Source organism: Pinus tabuliformis, chromosome J (genome assembly GCF_031772625.1).
Source record: "Pinus tabuliformis cultivar Carrire ecotype Pingquan chromosome J, CPIR1, whole genome shotgun sequence".
NCBI lineage: Eukaryota > Viridiplantae > Streptophyta > Pinopsida > Pinales > Pinaceae > Pinus > Pinus tabuliformis.
The window spans coordinates 981,374,990-981,396,918 of NC_142295.1; the positions used below are offsets into that span (position 1 = coordinate 981,374,990).

General features: G+C 36.2%; 1 protein-coding gene across 1 annotated transcript; it reads right to left on the minus strand.

Moving 5' to 3' along the window:
* Positions 1 to 653: 653 nt before the first annotated feature.
* On the minus strand, positions 654 to 3,570 carry LOC149230143 (uncharacterized). The gene is made up of 3 exons (XM_089381211.1): positions 2,872 to 3,570; positions 1,884 to 2,056; positions 654 to 1,536 (listed from the first exon to the last, which is right to left on the minus strand). The coding sequence occupies exons 1-3, from the start codon at positions 3,568 to 3,570 to the stop codon at positions 1,443 to 1,445; spliced, it is 966 nt and encodes a 321-aa protein (XP_089237337.1). The 3' UTR covers positions 654 to 1,442.
* Positions 3,571 to 21,929: the final 18,359 nt, after the last annotated feature.

Genomic DNA, 21,929 nt, shown 5'->3' on the forward strand with positions numbered 1-21,929 from the left:
ACTAAAGTGCAAGTGAAGGTATATAACAATGATCACAAAAGCAGTTCAGTGAATAACAGTAAATCTGGAAGTGGTATACGCACAGCACTGTTACAGCAACCTTTTCTAACATCCATTTAACAAAAATGCATTGGCACGGAATTAAAATTTCCCATAAACACACAGCACTTTTCACAGCAACCTTTTCTCACATCCACACTTTAAGAAATCCTTGAAACGTAATTGGAATCTCCTATATTGCCCTTTTCATTACACAGATAAATCTTCCATATTGCTATTTTCATGAAGATTGTTAGTTAGTTCATTATTGTAAGGTGTTAGTGTGTTAAATTCAATACTATAAGTTCAACAAGTGAAAAACATTCCTCAATTAGCATAATATGCATTTTTCAAACATTCCTCAATTAACATAATATGCATTTTCTCACCCTGTATTTTCAGTCATTCATTACAAAACTTCCATCAAAAAGCACAGTAACAAATTAACATGTATTTTCCTTTCATTCTTTTCATCACAGATCCAAGAAACACGAAATCCAAGGATAGGTGTTCGTTAAATCCGAATTGCTGTTTAATTATTCCAATTATGTTTTGATTGTTCTAAATAGTTTGCACCTCAAACAGTATTTTATTGCCAAAATTGTTCTAGTACATTCCATAAATGCAAGGCAGTGAGTAATTTGCATAATATTGTTGAAATTGTTCAATCAACTTCCAAAATGCCCGTCTGTTGAATTTCTTACACACATCAAAGGCTCTTTTCACTCGCCATACTTAAACACAATTCCAAATTTAGTTCCTAGAGTTGTTACATGACATTTGAAGGCTTTTTATATCAAGTTAGCAAAGCTCAATATAACTTCATGCTTATTAGACACGTAGCTTGAAAGGTATGCACCAGTTGATCATGAAGTTTTCAAGTGTTGTTTCAGACTCGCATATGACGCTTTCCATGCCATCGAATTTGCATCCAGGATCCATTTCAATGGATGTGACCTGCCATCAAAAAGAGCATTCCCATCCTCAGATGAACCCCATTCTTCTTCAGTTGAAGACTTGATTTTATTCAATTCCCATCATTTTTGATCCATTCATTTGCCCATCTTGTAGTCTATCAAAGGACTGCCGTTGAAGCATTACCACTAGTACCAAGGAGATCATCAGAAAACACACTTTACAGCTTTGAAGAGGGCTGAGACTTATCACATACAAGAGTCTTCAAGCTGCAATATTTTGTTCAAATGATGCATGCTAAGATCATTTAGGCATCCCATTTATGTACAGAGAGATGACTTTGGACTGCCAAAAATTTGATCTGCAGCACTGATACTGGCAAAATCAGAGTAGCATGACAAGTATGATGGTTCTGTTCATTGAAACAAAATTGCAATTAGGACCCTGATTTGATCAGCTAGCTGCAGTAGTTGCAGTTCCATGATAGGTTAGGGGGCCATTTTCTGCTGCTGAGAAGCATCCTGATCTGCTTCATCGATGTCTGCATTCCATATGAAATGGGCATATGATCCAAGAACATTGCTGCATAAGAGAGCCAATTAGTCAGGTAACATAAGTATAAATGGTTTCATATATTAAAATCCACTCTTGTTTAGCCATTTAAAAATTTAAAATTAAAGCTTCGCAACCTTTGTACATGAGCTATGTCTAAATCTAAAGGTTTTAAAGCATCATAATGACAACCCACCAAACCCTTATCTAGGCATATCTCTAGACTTGCAGTAGAACAACTCGAACTAAAAGGCAACATAAAATGCAAACAAAGAAATGCATGTAACAAGCAAAGGAGATCCAAAAGAAGAAAAAACCACAAACAGAGGACTGCAAATAATTGGATAAAACAATAGAGAGAAGGAAAAGATACTAACCTGTCATCTGGTGTAGCCTGAACAGCCTGATCAAAGTAGGTTTTGGCCCGAGGTGCATCTTTGTGAACATCCCATATCAAATTGGCATAAAGAGAGAGGATATCTCCATCTCCTGGACTTGCTAGTATGGCCCTCCCATAGTATTCCTCAGCTTTTCCCAAATCATGCTGCACCTAGATAGACAGAAAACCAGCCGTATTCAGGATTTTTATGTGATTTTATAAACACTGTGTCCTGATATATAACCTGATGGACGATATCCAGTCAAGAAAGCTCCATTATAAGGCCCTAAAAGACACAATCCTAACTAGGAGATTTGATTCATATTAATAGTAATGACACAAGACTTTAACTACACCTGACTAATAACTAATAAGCAATTAATGAGATGATTAGTTATGTTACAACAGCGAAAAGCTATTAAATTAAAACAAAGTTCAGATTTACAGCATAGAAGGATGGCTATAACAATCAATTTCCAAAGAGTCCATGATTCTTTAAAAATAAAAATAAAAAAATTAAAGGAATATCAAGATTTTTTGGGGGATGAGGCAGTGACCAATCCCAAACTCACCCTGATCTATAGAAAAACTAAGATCAAATAATTGCAGTTAATCATCTAGGAAGAAGAACCTTGTTCAGAACAAAAGAAGCATTGGTTTAATGGTGAGGTCAACGGAGTTTTAACTTCTAACCCAATGAATGAGATGAGCTTGCAGATGAATAGATCAGCTCAAATCCCATGCAAATTTGGCAGAATGCCTACCTCTCCGACCTTGCAGATAAATTAAAGGAAGTCTGCTCTACGAGGTGCAGCCCCTTGGGCCAAATTTCTCGAAGCACAAAAAGAAAAGAGGAGAACAAAAAAAAAGGACAGCAGTTCAATGACCAGCTTTCACAGGGGAATCAAGACTAAACTTACGACATAGGCTTATCCTTAGATCAGGAGAAGAATTTTAATACACAAAAGCAGAAATCCAATACTAACCTCCTGCAGGAACCTCGCATAATTCGTCAACAGAAGTGGGTTAACAGGATCTGCCTGCAGCATTTTCTTATAGTAAGCATCTGTGTTATTGGAATCTGATCCAAATCCACCTCCTCTCCCTCCATACCCTCCTCCACCAGACGACCCACCTCCATTTTCACCGCCAAATCCTCCATTACCAGAACCCGTCTCAGTCTTAGATCCAACAACAGCCCTGTCGCACACCAAAGCCAATCCAGTACCTCTATATATCCTATCACCGGTCCAATTCTCAATCCTCCTTCCAGAGACAAAAGGCCCCTCACCTCCATGGGTTCCACTGACTGCCATGATTTTTTCCGGAGATTCTCCAGGGCTCTGAAACCCAATTGAAATTGGGCTATCAAAATCCTCTTCCAGAGACTCGTCCAATAAGCCATTGCTCAGAAAAATTTCTGTAGAGGGACTTTCACTGAGGTCCAAAGAACCAGAACCCCTCCTTACCCTCTCCCTGCTTGAACAAGCATTAGGCAATGGGTCATGCAAATCAGCTTCAGACAGCGTCCTTACGAATCTGGGCTGTGCATCATGATGAACCCACTTCACATCGGCAACAGCTAATTGGGTCAAATGAACAGATCTGCGCGCACTCAATTCTGATTCAGGTTGAATCACAATAAGGGAATTCAACGCAGGAGTAGAAGAAGTACGGAGCAACATATTGAAATCAACACCTCAGAGAGCTATCAAGAAATTATTTCTGCTCACAATTCACTGACTATACATGGAGTTATCGGTTCTGTATCTGCAGATTTAAGGCTTCTCCTGTACCCGTCCTTTATACTAAATTGGGTTAAAAGCACCTTAACCGCGGTTAAATTGGGTCCCTTATTCTACCACGGTTACGGTTGGAGAGCGCTTTCTATCAGGTTGGCGAATCAGGTATGCAGAAGGTTCTGATGGCCACGTTTCGGCGCAGGCGGAGTCAATTAGATACTCGATCAGGATTGTTTCCGCCACCGCCACCGCCTCCGACTCTTCCGTTTTCCAATTTTCCGAACATCCCCTGCCGGTTTTACGTTATCTACCGTTGCGAGAGCGACATGCCGGGCTGTACGACGACGGCCACGATATAGTGTTAAAGATCGTACGGTGGCATTTGATAGGGTCAACGTGAGGCGGAGTGCGGAACGGCTGCTGTGCACGATGGGGACGACAAAAAGGTAACAATGCCAGCTGGGATTCATGATCCTCCCTTTAGGCTATCTTCTCGAAGCCTCTCGATTGGTGTGTTGTATATCTATATCTATATATATATTAAATAATTTTAATTTTAAAACAAAATCATTTTTAAGTCTATTTTAAAACAAAATCATTTTTAGTCATTTATTTAATTTATGTAATGGTAAAAATTTGTAATATAAAAAAAGAGTGGAGATCATAAACAAATCCCATCAACTTTAAAATTGAAAAATGTATATGATAAAGAATATTTTCACATTATTATATTTAAATTATTTATATATTTTTATTTTTTAAAGAATAGAAATTTTGGAAACTTATTAGTCCCTGCTGGGGACTATAAGCGATCGATAGATCGCTGACTTTGGGTTGACCCGCGCAATATTTGGAAATATTTGGCATATTTCCTAAGTCGAATTAAGGTTTACGGGGCGGAAAGGGTTGGGGGTCTTATTATGCGCTTCGCATGGTTCGAGGCGAATGGCACGTGGCGCGCGTGAGGGGCACGTGGTTGCATGCGGTCTGGTGGTGTGATCGGCGGCCAGGTGTCCATCCTCGAGATGCTGGAACGTTCGGCTTCTGTTTTACTGTCTTCGCGGCATTTGGGTTGGTATTGTTACTTGCTTGTGTAGCTCTGCAGTCTGTGCGATGTTTGGTCTGCGGTAGAGTTCCTGCCTGCTCGGGTATTGTTACTTGCAGTCTGTGCGATTTTTCGTTTGCGGTGGAGTTCCTGCCTGCTCGGTGTGGCTTTGGTGAGTTCGGCTACTGTGTGGCCTGCATGCAAGAGTCGATGGTTAGTTGAGCATTATAAGTTAATGGGATTCTGGTTGAATACTGAGGGTTTGTCTTCTGGTTAGATACTGAGGGTTTCTCTTACGTGCATGCAAGAGTCCATGGTTAGTTGAACATTATAAGTTAATGGCATTCTGGTTGAATACTAAGGGTTTGTCTTAGCTGTGGTCGGCATGCGCTATGGTGGTCTCATCGGCGGCCAGCTGTTCCTGCTCAACATGCTGGAAAGTTCGGCTTGGGTTTTACTGTCTTCGCAGCCTTTGGGTTGGTATTGTTACTTGCTTGTTTAGCTCTGCAGTCTGTGCGATTTTTCGTCTGCGGTGGAGTTCCTGCCTGCTCGGGTATTGTTAGTTGCTTGTTTAGCTCTGCAGTCTGTGCGATTTTTCGTCTGCGGTGGGGTTCTTGTCTGCTCGGTGTGACTTTGGTAAGTTCGGCTACTGTATGGCATTCTGGTTAAATACTGAGGGTTTCTGTTACCTGCATGCAAGAGTCCATTGCTATTTGGGTTTTACCCTGTTCGCGGCCTTTGGGTTATTATGGTTACTTGGTTGTTTAGCTGTGCAGTCTGTGCGATTTTTCCTTTCTATTTGTTCTATTGTCTGCGGTGAAAACACAATGCGGTTCTTACCTGCTGTGTTAGCTGCATGCAAGAGTCCATGGTTATTTGAGCATTATAAGTTAGTGGCATTCTGGTTGAATACTGAGGGTTTGTCTTAGGTGCATGGGTTTTATGCAAATTTGGGTAAATGTCTGCGTGAAGCTATGATTCTTAGTTGTATTGTTTAGAGGTTAAGTTCGGCTACTGCATTATAAGTTAATGGCATTTGGATTATTATTGTGAATACTGAGGGTTTGTCTTCTGGTTGAATATTGAGGTTTTGTTTTATATGCATGCAAGTGTCCATGGTTATTTGAGCATTATAAGTTAATGGCATTCTGGTTGAATACTGAGGGTTTGTCCATGGGTTGACGGACGCGATTTTTGCAAATATTTGGCATATTTTCCTAAGTCGAACTAAGGTTTACGGGGCGGAAAGGGTTGGGGGTCTTATTACGCGCTTCGCATGGTTCGAGGCGAATGGCACGTGGCGCGCGTGAGGGGCACGTGGTTGCATGCGGTCTGGTGGTCTGATCGGCGGCTAGGTGTCCGTCCTCGAGATGCTGGTATGTTCGGCTTGTGTTTTACTGTCTTCGCGGCATTTGGGTTGGTATTGTTACTTGCTTGTTTAGCTCTGCAGTCTATGCGATGTTTGGTCTGCGGTAGAGTTCCTGCGGTAAATGTCTGCGTGAAGCTATGATTCTTAGTTGTATTGTTTAGAGGTTAAGTTCGGCTACTGCATTATAAGTTAATGGCATTTGGATTATTATTGTGAATACTGAGGGTTTGTCTTCTGGTTGAATACTGAGGTTTTGTCTTACGTGCATGCAAGTGTCCATGGTTATTTGAGCATTATAAGTTAATGGCATTCTGGTTGAATACTGAGGGTTTGTCTTAGCTGTGGTCGGCATGCGCTGTGGTGCTCTCATCGGCGGCCAGCTGTTGCTCCTCGAGATGCTGGAAAGTTCGGCTTGGGTTTTAGTGTCTTCGCGGCCTTTGGGTTTTATTGTCTTCGCGGCCTTTGGATTGGTATTGTTAGTTGCTTGTTTAGCTTTGTAGTCTGTGCGATTTTTCGTCTGCGGTGGAGTTCCTGCCTGCTCGGATATTGTTCCTTGCTTGTTTAGCTCTGCAGTCTGTGCGATTTTTCGTCTGCGCTAGGGTTCCTGCCTGCTGGGTGTGGCTTTCGTAAGTTCGGCTACTGTATGGCATTCTGGTTAAATACTGAGGATTTCTGTTAGCTGCATGCAAGAGTTCATGCTTATTTGGCTTTTACCCTGTTCGCGGCTTTTGGGTTGTTATTGTTACTTGGTTCTTTAGCTCTGCGGTCTGTGCGATTTTTCTTTTCTATTTGTTGTATTGTCTGCGCTGAAAACACAATGCGGTTCCTGCCTGCTCTGAGGATTGCTGTTACCTGCATGCAAGAGTCCATGGTTATTTGAGCATTATAAGTTAATGGCATTCTGGTTGAATACTGAGGGCTTGTCTTAGCTGCATGGGTTTTATGGAAATTTCGGTAAATGTCTGCGTGAAGCTGTGATTCTTAGTTGTATTGTTTACAGGTTAAGTTCGGCTACTGCATTATAAGTTAATGGCATTTGGATTATTATTGTTGCTTGGTTGTTTAGCTCTGCGGTCTCTGCGATTTTTCCTTTGTATTTGTTGTATTGTCTGCGGTGAAAACACAATGCGGTTCCTGGCTGCTCGGTTAACTCTATCGCAAACGTTTGGTTGCGGTTCTATTGTTCCAGGTGCAGCTTGTATCGCTCGACTGTGTGCTGTCGCTTTGGTAAGTTCAGCCACTGCATTATAAGTTAATGGCATTCTGGTTAAATACTGAGGTTTCTGTTACTTGGATGCAAGAGTCCATGGTTATTTCAGCATTATAAGTTAATGGCATTCTGGTTGAATACTGAGGGTTTGTCTTAGTTGCATGGGTTTTATGGAAATTTGGGTAAATGTCTGCGTGAAGCTGTGATTCTTGGTTGTATTGTTTAGAGGTTAAGTTCGGCTACTGCATTATAAGTTAATGGCATTCTGGTAAAATAGTGAGGGTTTCTGTTACCTGCATGCAACAGTCCATGGTTATTTGAGCATTATAAGTTAATGGCATTCTGGTTGAATTCTGAGGGTTTTGTGTGCAAACTTCGTTAACCAATTTCGTCATTTGCACATTTTCTCATGGTACTGGCATAGGCTGCGTTGTGCATGCATATGGTCTAGACGAGAAGGAATTCGAACGCTCGGCTTCGTTGCAGGTACGGTGTTATTCTACTAATTGCTTTTTGTCAATTTTTGTATTACTTGCTTTTTGTCAATTTGTTAGGGTTTTAATTTTTTCATTGTGTAGGTTTATGGTCCAGTTACTCTAGGTTTATAGTCCAGTTACTCCGTGATCCCTGCTGGGGACTATATGCGATTGATAGATCGCTGACTTTGGGTTGACCGATGCGGTTGCTGGCTGCCGTGATACTCTGGGTTTCTGTTACCTGCATAGGTTTTATGGAAAATTCTGTAAATGTGGGTTTCAGCCACGATGTGACTTCGTTATCATTTGAGCCGAGTGGACCTGGGCGAAGCTATGGTTCTTGGTACAGATTGAGTCGCAGTCTTTTGTAGTTTGAACTGTTTTTGCACATGAAGATCTAAATAAATTGGGGATTTTGAACTGTTTGAAATGTTAAAATATTGAAGATTGCAGTCTGTTTTGTAACTGCACGGTTTCCTATCTTAAGCGTGTATTCAACGTTTTTCGCTCGTATAATTTATGTATATGTTTACTTTGGTCCATAATGTTTGTTCAAGTTTGTAATTCTGTTATGGATGTATGAATATTCGACTCTAATATTACTCCTAGAACGGAAGGTTGCTTTGTTAACAACTTTGTTAAGTTCATTTAGTTAGTGTTAAGTTCATTTGCTTTGTTAAGAAGTGCTGAATTGAAGGTTTGCTATATTGGTACTAGATGTTGTTCGTTTGTTGTTGCTTATATATTGGATGAAATGTTTCGTTTGCGAAAATTATAAGCTTTTCTGTGATACTGAGGGTTTCTCTTACCTGCATGGGTTTTATGGAAATTCCCGTAAATGTCAGTTTCGAGCACCATGTGACTTCCTTGTCATTTGGGCCGAGATGACCTAGGTGAAGCTGTGGTTCTTGGTACAGGCTCTGTTGTGCATGAATATGGTCTAGACGAGAAGCAATTTGAATAGTCGGCTTTGTTCCAGGTACGATGTTATTCGACTAATTGCTTTTTGTCAATTTTTCTATTAATTGCTTTTTGTGAATTTGTTAGGCTTTTAATTTTTGCATTGTGTAGGTTTATGGTTCAGTTACTCTAGATTTATAGTCGAGTTACTCTGTGATTGTTTTAAAAAACATAGATATTTAAGCTGTATTCAGTCATTTATATATTTTCTGTCATTCAATTATATTGGAATTCAAATATGAAATTGTCATTGTTTATTCTGTGTTTACATTAATATTAATATTAATATTATCAATTGTTATAATCATAACAACAATATTATTTGAGATGATACCAACAAGTAGAAGTTGAGTAATGCATGCAACTAGCTCCGTATAATGATGAATCAAGACATTTTGTCTATTTAAACCTTAGATTAAAATGTCATGTTAGCTAGTTATAACCAGATTGGTTCTCATATGATGTTCAACTACCTTATTCTGCTCAGAGAGAAAAAATTATTTTATTATGAAAACAAAATTACATTTATTATATATGTTCCTGCATTTCACAGATATCCTTAAGCATAGGAAGTGATAAAAGTATTGCTGGGAACATATCTTGTTTCATAAACAGTTTCCAAAAATGTCAATATGACAGCCCTATCATAGTCATTCTAACATATATCGGAGCTTTGAAGCGAGTTTTATCTCATAAGAAATTAGTTGCTAGATATGTCCATAAACAGTCCCATAAAAAAATATAGATATAGAGATATGCTTAAGCATAAGAAGCGATAAAAGTATGGCTGAGAAGATATGTTGCTTCATAACCAGTTTTCAAAAATGTCAATATGACAGCCCTGTCATGGTCATTCTGACATACATCAGAGATTTGAAACCAGTTTTGTCTCATGAAGAATCAGGTCCTAGATATGTTCATAAACAGTGGCATAAAAAATTATACATATAGATATTGACATTTAAAAGACATTCCATCAGCTCTCCTTCCACTCTCTGTTGAATGAGCCAAGCTCATGCTACCAAGTGTGATCTTGCTTTTGACAGTCCATCAGTTTCCATGTTCCTGTCTTTGTAAACATGTTCAAACATAATGTGTTAAATACTCTGTTTAAGCAAGTCGAATCTCCTGAAATATAGGTTGAAGTTTATAATTATCCAATCAATTTGTTCCATTCATCGAATTCACCACAATTTGTGAATCATCAAAGATCTGTAATTTTTGGGCATCTTCTTTCACATGCGACAATTGCCAACAGTCTTGGGACAATTTGCTTAGGCAGATTGTTGCTGTGTTTGCCAAACCTGCCCTTTGAATATATTACATGTTCATCATTTATATGGATCATACCTGCAGTGTCCCATAATGATGGATCTTCTTGAGAAGCGTTATGGAATTATGCTTATGCACTACTCGTATCTGGTTCTCAATGCCTTGTTTGGGTTCCTTGATCCTTGAATTCTGTTTAGATCCATATAGTATAACCATATCCAAATGCCATTAACTTATAATGCAGTAGCCGAACTTAACCTCTAAACAATACAACTAAGAATCATAGCTTCACGCAGACATTTACCGCAGGAACTCTACCGCAGACCAAACATCGCACAGACTGCAGAGCTAAATAAGCAAGTAACAATACCAACCCAAATGCCGCGAAGACAGTAAAACACAAGCTGAACATTCCAGCATCTCGAGGACGGACACCTGGCCGCCGATCAGACCACCAGACCGCATGCAACCACGTGCCCCTCACGCGCGCCACGTGCCATTCGCCTCGAACCATGCAAAGCGCGTAATAAGACCCCCAACCCTTTCCGCCCCGTAAACCTTAGTTCGACTTAAATGAATACTTCAAAAATTTCAATTGCATCTCAAGTTGCATTAAGCATGAAGTAATCATATTGATAAAGGAAAATATCATTATCCTTGAACATACCCATTTTGAACACTGCTTTGTAGAAGCATTGTTTGCAAAAATAAAAGTTGACACATTAGAAATTGCAATACTCAATATATATGCATTGCCACATGCAAACCTAAACAATATCCTCAACGTCATTGCAAAATCCTTATACCAGTTAGATCTAAACAATATCATAGTTATACTAGGGGACTTCAATATTGATATGGTGCATTGCAATCAAAAAACAAAGCAGCTAGAAACCTACATGCAAAACTACAATCTTCATTTCCTAGTTGACAAAACTAATAGCATGCACAAATGATTGATTGACCATGTTTGGGCAAATCTAGGCAATATAAAGTATAGAATTTTCGTATTGGATGCATATTGGTCTGACCATGATATAATATCTCTTGTCCTTGACCTATGATATACACATGAAACAGTTTACAAAATTCCAAATTTTGACATTTTTGCAATATCTCATTGCTTTTACCATATCTATTTTACTAAAGCATACTACAATATCTTTTTGTGGTAAACGAAGTGATAACAGCATACATACTATGCATTCTATTCTACATTTACATATATGGCGTTCTGTATTGATCAATGCAACTTATGCCAGAGACAGCCTTTTCAATTAATCAACAGAACTATCCTATCATAAATTTGCAGATATGACCTCATCTATTTATGCATGCACATTCTGCTAGTAAAACCCTTTTCAATTGAACACAACGACCAAGAAAAAAGAACAACAACATGCAACATAAACAAACACAGTATATTCTTTTTGCCTTTCCTTTTCTATGGATCTTGTCTTCTTGTTCAAGTTTTACTTTTATATGTTCTTTTGACTTGTACTAAATATGTCTTGCTATTCTATAACATAGCATAAAACTTGAAAAAGGAAATGAAACAATTGAAGAAATAGAATGCATAAGCCAATTAGAAAGCGCAAACGAACCACTTGTTTTGCAAAGGTATGTCTATGAGAACTACACAAAAATGGTAATTTGTATTTAGAATATTAATGTCTACTATATATGCATTCTATTTTTATTTTTACATATGTATGGTTCTATGGTTTTAATGTTCTTGTTCAGTTTTTACTTCTAGTTTGCACTAAATATATGTTACTATTCTATAACATAGCCTAAATCTTCAGAGACGAAACGAAACAATTGAAGAAATAGAATCCATAACGCAATTAGAAAGGGCAAGCCAACCACTTGTTTTGCAAAGGTATGTCTATGACAACTATACAAATATGCTAATTTGTATTTAGAATAATAATGTTCAGCAAGGTATGTCTATGACAACTATACAAATATGCCAATTTGTCTTTAGAATGTTAATGTTTAGTATATATCCATTCTATCTTTACATATGTATGGTTCTATGGTTTTAATGTTCCTTGTTAACTGTTTACTTCTATATGCTCTTTGAAATTGAACTAAATATATGTTGCTATTCTATAACATAGCATAAATCCTGAAAAAGGAAAACAAACAACTGAAGAAATAGACCACATAACTCAATTAGGAAAGGCAAACCAACCACTTGCTTTGAAAAGGTATGTATGGCAACTATACAAATATGCTATTTGCTATTTAAAATATTAATGTTTACTATATATATCTCCTCTTTTTACATATCTATATTTAAATGTATATATGTCAGATTAGGCCACCAAACCCCCCTGAAGCTTCTCAACGCCAAAGTGTTTCCCAAACAACGATCTCCCTTTTTCAACGAAACTGCCAATGTTTGCATTGGCAGTTTTGTTGAAAAAGGGACATCGTTCTTTGGAAAACACTTTGGCGTTGAGAAGCTTCAGGGGGTTTGGTGGCCTATCGATGACAGTCATGTTCAGTTTTTGCTAACTTCATTAATATTTTTTGCAAAGCTGTACAAGACAATTGCAAAAGCCAACTCTGGTAAGCAATTGCAAATGATGGAAGAAATAATAGATGTTGACAATTACAAATTCAGATTGCAATGCATTTTGCCTGAGAACATTGCTATTGTATTAAAAAGAAATAGTCTTTTTAGACTAAATGCATTTTCATATACTGTAGGAGATTGTCTATTTGACTCGTTCGAAATGCTTCTACATTTTCGTTATACTTCAAATGAATTGCGAAATGGGTTAATAGACCAGTTTCTTTTTTGCTTAAAGAACAATGACGTTGAAGCAATACAGTCATATCAATATGAACTAGCACCTGAGTTCCTATACGAGTTACATGGTGTTAATGATATTGGTACATATCTTCATAAAATGCGTTATTCTGCATCTACAAATATAAAGGAGTCTGAACGAGGTTTATGGGGTGATACCTTTTGCATACGTTGGTTAGCTAAATGGCTAGATATATCAATTGCATCAATGTTGGAAACCACTTTTATATCAGTTTGAATCTTCTGCTGCATTGTTGATGTTCTGTTTTACTTGGTGGTACATCAGAAGAAAAACAGCTTCAATCAGGGTAAAAGGAGGCTCAAGTTAGCGTGAATCTGAAGTTTGATCGCAGATACAATTCTGTAACCAGCAATAGCATTGCATACGATAAAACACCTTTCAGCAGCTTGATCTTATTTTGAAATTGTGTTGTTCCCTGCTCACATAAGGCAAGTGCAATCTGCAACTATTTGATGCTTCTTTCTGTTTGCAAGTATTTCAGGTTTTTTTGCAAATACCTTATCCAGACATCTTTGTTTTATTTATGGGTCAAGATATTATTAGATGCAAAATTGAGTTGAGATGTTTTAGGTTACACTTCCATTTTATTTCAGTCTTGCATAATTTGACTACTGTTTTGACTCAACTAGTTTATTTGCATGAGCAAGTGCAGTTGATGATATAAAGTGCAACTCGTCACAGAGCATCATGATGATGTTACATGTGTTTATTCTTTCCCAAATATTTATGTTAGCTTACCTAAGTTGTCAAATTTTTCCATCGCATGGAGCACCGCATCAAATTCTATTGGATTCAGATATAGATAGAAATGACTTTTTTGCAATTCTTTATCTTCTAAAACAGAACCGCTCAGAATTCAACGTGAAACTACGTTTATTTTCTGCTTCACTTGGTTTTACATATATGTCTCTAAAACTTTGCTACGTGCTAGTCTGGATTCTGTGTGCATTCTGTTTTAGTTTAATTGCATTCATTTGACTCGAGAATAAAAAAAGAAAGATCATGACACATAGTTATTTAGAAATAATAAATAGAATGATGCAAGCTTTTAAAATAAGCATGATAAAGAATGTCCAAGCAATAAGTTTACCTCAACCCATTTCATTTTTTATATCATTTGAAGTGCACTTCAGACACAGTGTTGTGTATGCAGAAGCTACCTTTGGAGTACTTCGGCAAGGGGACTTAAAACTTTTTCTGAAACCCGTGCCTAAAATTTCTAGTCGGTTGTTTGCATTTAATTGCCTACATCCTCAGCATTGTGCAATATTTTCAGCCAATGTTTCTATTAGACCTCATTGAAAAGCACATGCTACAGGCCTTGTTCCAAAAGTTTATGGCTTTGTAGCCTCACACTTTTGATCTCTCCTTCTGCATTCTCATGTTTAGCTAGTTAGCGTGAATCTGAAGTTTGATCGCAGATACAGTTCTGTAACCAGTAATAGGATTGCATATGATAAAGTACGTTTCAGCAACTTGATCTTATTTTGAAATTGTGTTGTCTAATTGGCAGGGGTGCTGTACTGACTTCTGATATGAGGCACACAACAGCTGCCAATATTAGAATATTACAAAGAGAACAGCTTCCTCGGTGTGCTTTCGAAACTGATCAATTGGTTGAGGTATGTACAATACTCACTTTCTAGTAAATTGTTTTTGCAAATCAAAACAGATCTCGTCAACATTGCAAAGCTCCAACAAGCCATCTTAGGCATGTGTTTTAGTCTTATACAGCTTTAGTCAACAAAGCAACCTTCCGTTCTAGGAGTAATATCAAAGTCGAATATCCATAGATCCATAACAGAATTACAAACTTAAAAAAACATTATGCACCAAAGTAAACATACACATAAATTATACAACCAAAAAAACCTTGAATACACTCCATAGCTTGACTCAGGTCGTCTCGTTCCAAATGCCGGTCGAAACCGACATTTACAGAAATTTCCATAAAACCCATGTAGTTAAGACAAGTCCACAGCATCACGGCCGGCATAAACCGCATTGTGTTTTCACCGCAGACAATACAACAAATACAAACGAAAAATCGCAGAGATTGCAGAGCTAAACAACCAAGTAACAATAATAACCCAAAGGGCGCGAACACGGTCCGATTCATACCAACGTTACACAACGCCTTGGGAGTCACCGGACCACATGCCCTTCACCTCCAACGATGCTAGGCCCCCAATAACACCCCAAAACCTTTCCACCCCCAAAACCAACCTTTCCAACCTCCAAAACCTTGGTTCGACTTAGCTTATATCACTCATAAAAGCCATGCAGGTAAGATAAACCCTCAGTATTTAACCAGAATGCCATTAACTTATAATGCTCAAATAGCCATGGACTCTTGAGGGAAACGAAGAGACAATACTGCTGGACCTACGAAGCAGGCAAGACTGCACAGTTAAACAACCAAGTAACAATAATAACCCAAAGGGCGCGAACACGGTAAAACCCAATTCGAGTAACTTTCCAGGATCTCGACGAGGGACAGTTGTCCGCCCACAAGACCACCACAGACGAAAAATCGCACAGACTGCAGAGCTAAACAAGCAAGTAACAATATCCGAGCAACCAGGAACTCCACCATAGACGAAAAATCACACAGACTGCAGAGCTAAACAAGCAAGTAACAATACCAACCCAAAGGCCGCGAAGACAGTAAAACCCAAAGGCCACGAAGACAGTAAAACCCAAGCCGAACTTTCCAGCATCTCGAGGAGGAACAGCTGGCCGCCAATCAGACCACCACAGCGCATGCCGACCACAGCTAAGACAAACCCTCAGTATTCAACCACAATGCCATTAACTTATAATGCTCAAATAACCATGGACTCTTGCATGCTCAAATAACAAGCTCAATTGTTGATGCCTTGCTATGAACACACTTTATTTACTGATCATGTTTTCTTTGTATGGTCAGATTTCTCATGCCAAAGTTAATCTTCTTGAAGTTAGACCAGGAAAATCTGAATCACTGATTGAAATTTCAGGCAATCCACAGCAAACAAGTGCACCAATTTTGTATGCAGTTCTTGATCTCCCTCCGACATTTTCCAACATTTGCCAACAATTCGTCTACTGTCCCTCTGTTGCTACTTTTTGATTTTGATTTCTTAGAACAAAAGCAGATTCCTTGATTCAATTAAATTTCTATTTAACATAATTAACCATAAATATGTCTGCAAACACAAACCCCTGCAGTACTAACTATATGCTTTGTTTCAAAATTCAGTCAAATCGCAATATAAACAGTATTGGCAATTTCTCTGAGTTTGAGGACCCAATTCTTTGTCAACAGACTTCTGCCAGATTTGAAAGGTACACAACATTTGCAAAATTTTGTCAATTGCTACTATCATAGTGCTTTTGCTGATCAGTATTTCTGTACTAATGTCCTTGGCATTGTATATCACCTTTGGCAGTGTGACAGCAGCTGGTCAGCTTATCACAAAAACTACAGTTGAAGTTGTAACATCTGAACGCACAGTTGCAGCCATTCTAGGAAAGTCTGGAAATGATCTTGTTAAAATTCAGCAGTTAAGCTAGTATAAAGAAGCATAAATATCTGCAAATTCCATGGGATCCCCTTCAACTGAAATTTTTGAAACATGCAGACTTGGAATGAAGTGCTGTCATTGCTGACAAAATGACATTGTATTGACAGAATGGCAAAATATTACAGCACAAATCCTATGTTCTTAAATGATCATCTTGTATCTGAACATTCATCTAGTCGAATGTTGCATTAATTATTAGTTAATAAAAATTGGCATTGGCAGTTTTTATTTTGTCTGTATGGCTCTTGATTCATTATGCTAATGTTTAATGCATTAATTATTAGTTAATAAAAATTGCATTGGCAGTTTTTATTTTGTCTCTATGGCTCTTGATTCATTATGCTAATGTTTAATTAAATTTCAATATCTCTGGTCCAATATTTTTTCATTATGCTAATGTTTAATGCATTAATTATTAGTTAATAAAAACTGCATTGGCAGTTTTTATTTTGTCTCTATGGCTCTTGATTCATTATGCTAATGTTTAATTAAATTTCAATATCTCTGATCTAATATAAAAATATTATTATTATTTATTTTTATTTAATTGTAATATCACACTCTATCTTGCATTGTTTAAATAAATAATGCATTTTATGATTTAAATTACCCATATAATATTAAATACTGCTTATCCATTCATATTTAATTATAACTATTAAATTATTTATAGTTTTAACTAAGTATAAATTTCCTATAATATTTTTATTATTCAGTATTCATAATGGAAAGATTACACTTCCAATCACAAAGAAATAAAATTCCTTGAATAAAAAGATTCCCACATTGAAATGAACTGTTATCTATTTTTTATTTAAAACAGTATTAATTGAATATGACTTTCATAATTTATAACATGTAATATCATTTCTCCCAGTTGTATTAACCTGCAATAATTAGCTTATGGCAAGGCAAGCCTTTCTTGTCACCAGGTATAAAGTTTAATAACATAATAACTTTTAAAAAATCAAGCTGTCAAAACATTATTTCTAACTAATAAAGAGTAATTTGAAGTGTCAAAACATTATTTCTAACTAATAAATAGTTTTTAACTAATAAATAGAGTAATTTGAAGTGTCAAAACATTATTTCTAACTAATAAATAGAGTAATTTGAAGTGGTATAGTCAATCTCCATTCTTTTATTATTTTCAATTTTCCCAAATTTCGTCATTCTATATGTCATCATATCTACTATGCTTATGTTATGCCAAATAAATGAATTATATTAAACTATACTCCCTAATTAAGATAATCACAAAATAGAAAAACAACTATGTTTAATGGCATCTGTTTATCTGTGATGTAAGTGCCTTCATTATACTTTGAAAAAATTTTAATAAAAAAACTAACTTGCTTAAATGGAACACAGATATCGCAGAAAGCAAGAGTATTATAATGAATTTTTTCTTGCAGGTCATGATCAATTTACATTTCAACTCGTAGAGTTTAAATGTTTTTTTAATTTTAATCTGTTTATTTTAGTTTTTAATTTATAAAATAAACTTATCAAAATTACTTTGCTATTGTAGTTAGATACTATATTTACTAACCCAAAACTATAAAAAAAACCAAAAGTCATGTCCTTTTGCATCACAACAAATTACTAATTAAATGCAACAAATTACTAATTAGAAATTAGATGCAGGGTTTATTTTCTTTGCTAATTAGTAATTGGACAAATTTAAAGTTCACACTAAAGTTATGATAAACAATATTTTTAAATAAATATATCTTTTGTTCTTTTGACCATGGAATAATTCCCCAATCATTGACATTAACCCGAATGGAATCACTTATGTCCAAACATGTTACTAGATATCTAATCTTTCAATTATGGGTTCAAGACTCCATAATTTTTAAATGCTTAAGTTCTTCTTTGACTTTCGACAATCATTTATCTAAATATTGAACACTCTCCACCACGCATTTAATTAACAAATTTATATTCATAATAATGTTTATTTGCTCATTATCATTTTATGAATATTTCCATAATATTCAAATGTAAAAAAATAACAAAATTTTATCTTTTATGCACCATGAATTCATTATTATGCATTTAAATATATTTTATACCCCATGCTTATTAAAATACATAACTTACTTTAACACTCTCTAATTCTTCATACATTATAATGCATTATTATTACCTTTTATAGTTTTTTTCCGTCGAGGTTTCCATGATTCACTCTTAAATTTTATTACATTTTAATTATTAATCTAAACATTTTCTAAATCATGACACATTGGAAAATTACATCTAAAACTAATCTTACATTTATCACAATTCTTACTTAACAAACGCAAAGTTCATTATATTTCACTCTTTGCATAAAGTCAAAAAGTCCATACAACAATTCGCTATCCAATTCACTAAATCTTAATACAAATAAGCATGCCTACAACACACTAGTAATGCAAACCAGCTCTGATGATAATGCAAATTAAACACATATTAAATCTCATAATAATAACTCACCAAACTCTTCTATTAACCGGCAGGGACTAGCGCCACAACAGTGGCTCCTTGTTTTAAAATAGACCATGTCTATTGACTTAATTATATTTTTTTGGATTTGCACATGTAATCTTTTAACTTTTTTGGATTTGAAACCACTACTTTTTAGAAAGAAGTATATATGTTTTTAGTCATTGGATCCACTCAAAATATGGTTGGAGTTGGTTTATTTTCAATAAACTATTTATCTACATAATTTGAATATAGTTAATAAATTTTTAGCCCTTCGCTGTGAAGTTAGGCCTATTTATGCATTTTCCGGTGAGCTCACTTAATGGCAAGAGCCATGTTATGTTTGTTTACAATTACAGTGATAGAAAATTATGTTCTCATGTCTAGATTATGAATCTTACTCTTCTAAAATTGTTTGGTTAGGTAATCTCTAATTGATGTCAAGTTCAAAATAAATTTAGGTATGTGTAAGGAGTCATTAGAATTTAATTGTTTGGTTAGGTAATCTCTAATTGATGTCAAGTTCAAAATAAATATAGGCTTGTGTAAGGAGTCATTAGAATTTGAGTTTCATTAATATCAATTTTGATAAATCTTCCCATTGCAATTAATAGCTTAAAAAATTGTTGAATATTGCAAATATATGCATAATTCAAGGAGATGAACCCAAACAAGCATTATGGTAGCATTCATGACAATAGGGCTAAATTATGGGAACTGTGGAGTAACAAAAGGCTTGCTCTGCCCCATTACCAAGGTCCCTTCTCAAATACTTTTTGGATAATTAGCAAGATTTATAAAATAAACAATGAAGAAACTATTTTGTTTGATCCATGTTGAATGAATCCATTAAAACAACTTAAATGCAGGAAGACAAAATCCACTAACTCGGCATATGATGAACATTACTATTTTCAATGCTAGAATTTTATTAGATTTGTCCACAATTTTAGCATTGGGTGGACGGCTTGAAATAACTATTGAGGATCTACTGTGGCCTACATCTTTTAAGGAGTAGGACTTTGACAAAGAGGGTGTACCTTTACCCTGCACACCCCCACAAAGTTGCAAGACCGAGAAGAGCATTGCATCTTTACAAATTCCATATTTATAAAGCAAACAAACATCAACTAGTGGCTTACCCACATAATAGAAAAATAGTTGTGAACAACATGGATCCCCACTTTGAGTTGCACCTATTATTTGATATATTCGATGGAATCAAAAGATTTAGACAATAAGGTAATGTCTTCCCCTCAATAGACTTCCCCAAAATTGATAAATCTCCCCACAATTGGTACCCAAAACAAAGGGTTTGTCACCATTAATGCAAATAGAGGTGAGAGTCTTATGAAGAGCTAAGTACCCATGCTATTGTGGGTTATCAACCTTCATGAAAATAGAGGTTTAATAAAGCACTGGATAAATTCTTGGTAATACCCTCAACGAGATCACTGATAAAAAAAATTAATAGAGAGTATTAGCTATGATGTGTTCGCAGGCCCATTTAATGGCTTATGTGTAGGGAATCACATATACGCCAATCATCTTCTTCATTACAAGAGAATAGAGATGAGTTTTGTAAGCACTTTCACCTACCACCAGCACAAACAAAGGTGAGTGTCTCATCAAGAGCAAGGTACTCATCTCATTCTAAGCACTATGCCTCCATGAAATAAAGCTTTAAATAGGCATCAAACACATAATGTACCTAGTATCCTTTATCCACCATTTAGGATGCATGGTAACACTAAATTTCACAAATTTTTCACTTATGTACCCTGATACCAATATTTTTCTTACCCTTCCATGAACTTATGAATGCACACAACATGATAAGCAAATTTATGCAATTATAATTCAACATTCACTAGTATAGGTGCAAATTATTGTGTAAAATGAACTATTCATGTTTTGCCTTGTCTTGGTCATTTTGTTATTTTTTTAAAGTGTTTTGACACTTATACGGGCCATTTGAAGAAAAAATGTAAGGCAAGGTTGCAAGTAGTTGTAATTTCTTATAGTTTGAGGTAGTTGGTTTCAAGGCCTAGAGATAGGCTTATGCGTATTTGATTTCATCTTGAAATATAAATAAATAAATAAATAAATCTCAGGGAAAGAAGAAAAAGACTTGTTATATAAATAAAATAGCCTCCAAAGAAGAACATAATGTTGGGAATCACAATAATCGTTAGACCAAAACCCGCATGTGTTAGTCAACGATCGCATCGCCAGAGATAAGGATCCACGAGAGGTGGTTAGTCCATGTCATGAAACACACAGGGAGAGTTAGTTTATCTAATGTCCAACAATCTAACGCGAGTGGTGTGTGTATCGAAATCATGGCCTACGCTTTGATACCACTTGTTGGGAATCACGATTGTCGTTAGACCAAAACCCGTAGGTGTTAGTCAATGATTACATCGCCAGAGATAAGGATCCACAAGAGTCGGTTAGTCCATGTCACGAAACACACGGGGGGCGTTGGTTTATCCAATTCCCAACACATAAATATTGGTTAAATTCATCATAAATAAAAATAAACCATATCACATGTACTTATGGAAATAAGACACCAACTATAAATGAAGGATGCACCCAACCATGGGCTCTCCATTGCATATACTATTTATACAATAGGGCCACCAATAAACTAAGGTTATGAGTCCACACGGACGAATTTATCCTATATTGGCTTTGGTCCTCTCACATAGCCCAATTTCCCAACAAACCAAAGTATGTTAACTCCTATGACAATTCCAATCCACAACTATCTTTCACTTCAATCTGCACAACCCAAGGAATGGGATCGTCTTCCTTACCATGTAGTCCCTTAGGCTATTCCTAATCCAAATTTAAGAAGGGAAGGAAATGATACACATACTTATAGACAAAACATAGAGATACAGTGAAACATACTTCTATTAATAAATGGAAAATGTTGAAATTGTATACATGTATAATGAAAACAAGCTAGCTTGAATGGTAGTAGCTTATCTCTGATAAGAGATGTGATGGCTACACACCTTCATCGAACTATGTTGCAATGAGGCTCAAAGGCCTTTTTATCATAAATAAGAAATGAGAAA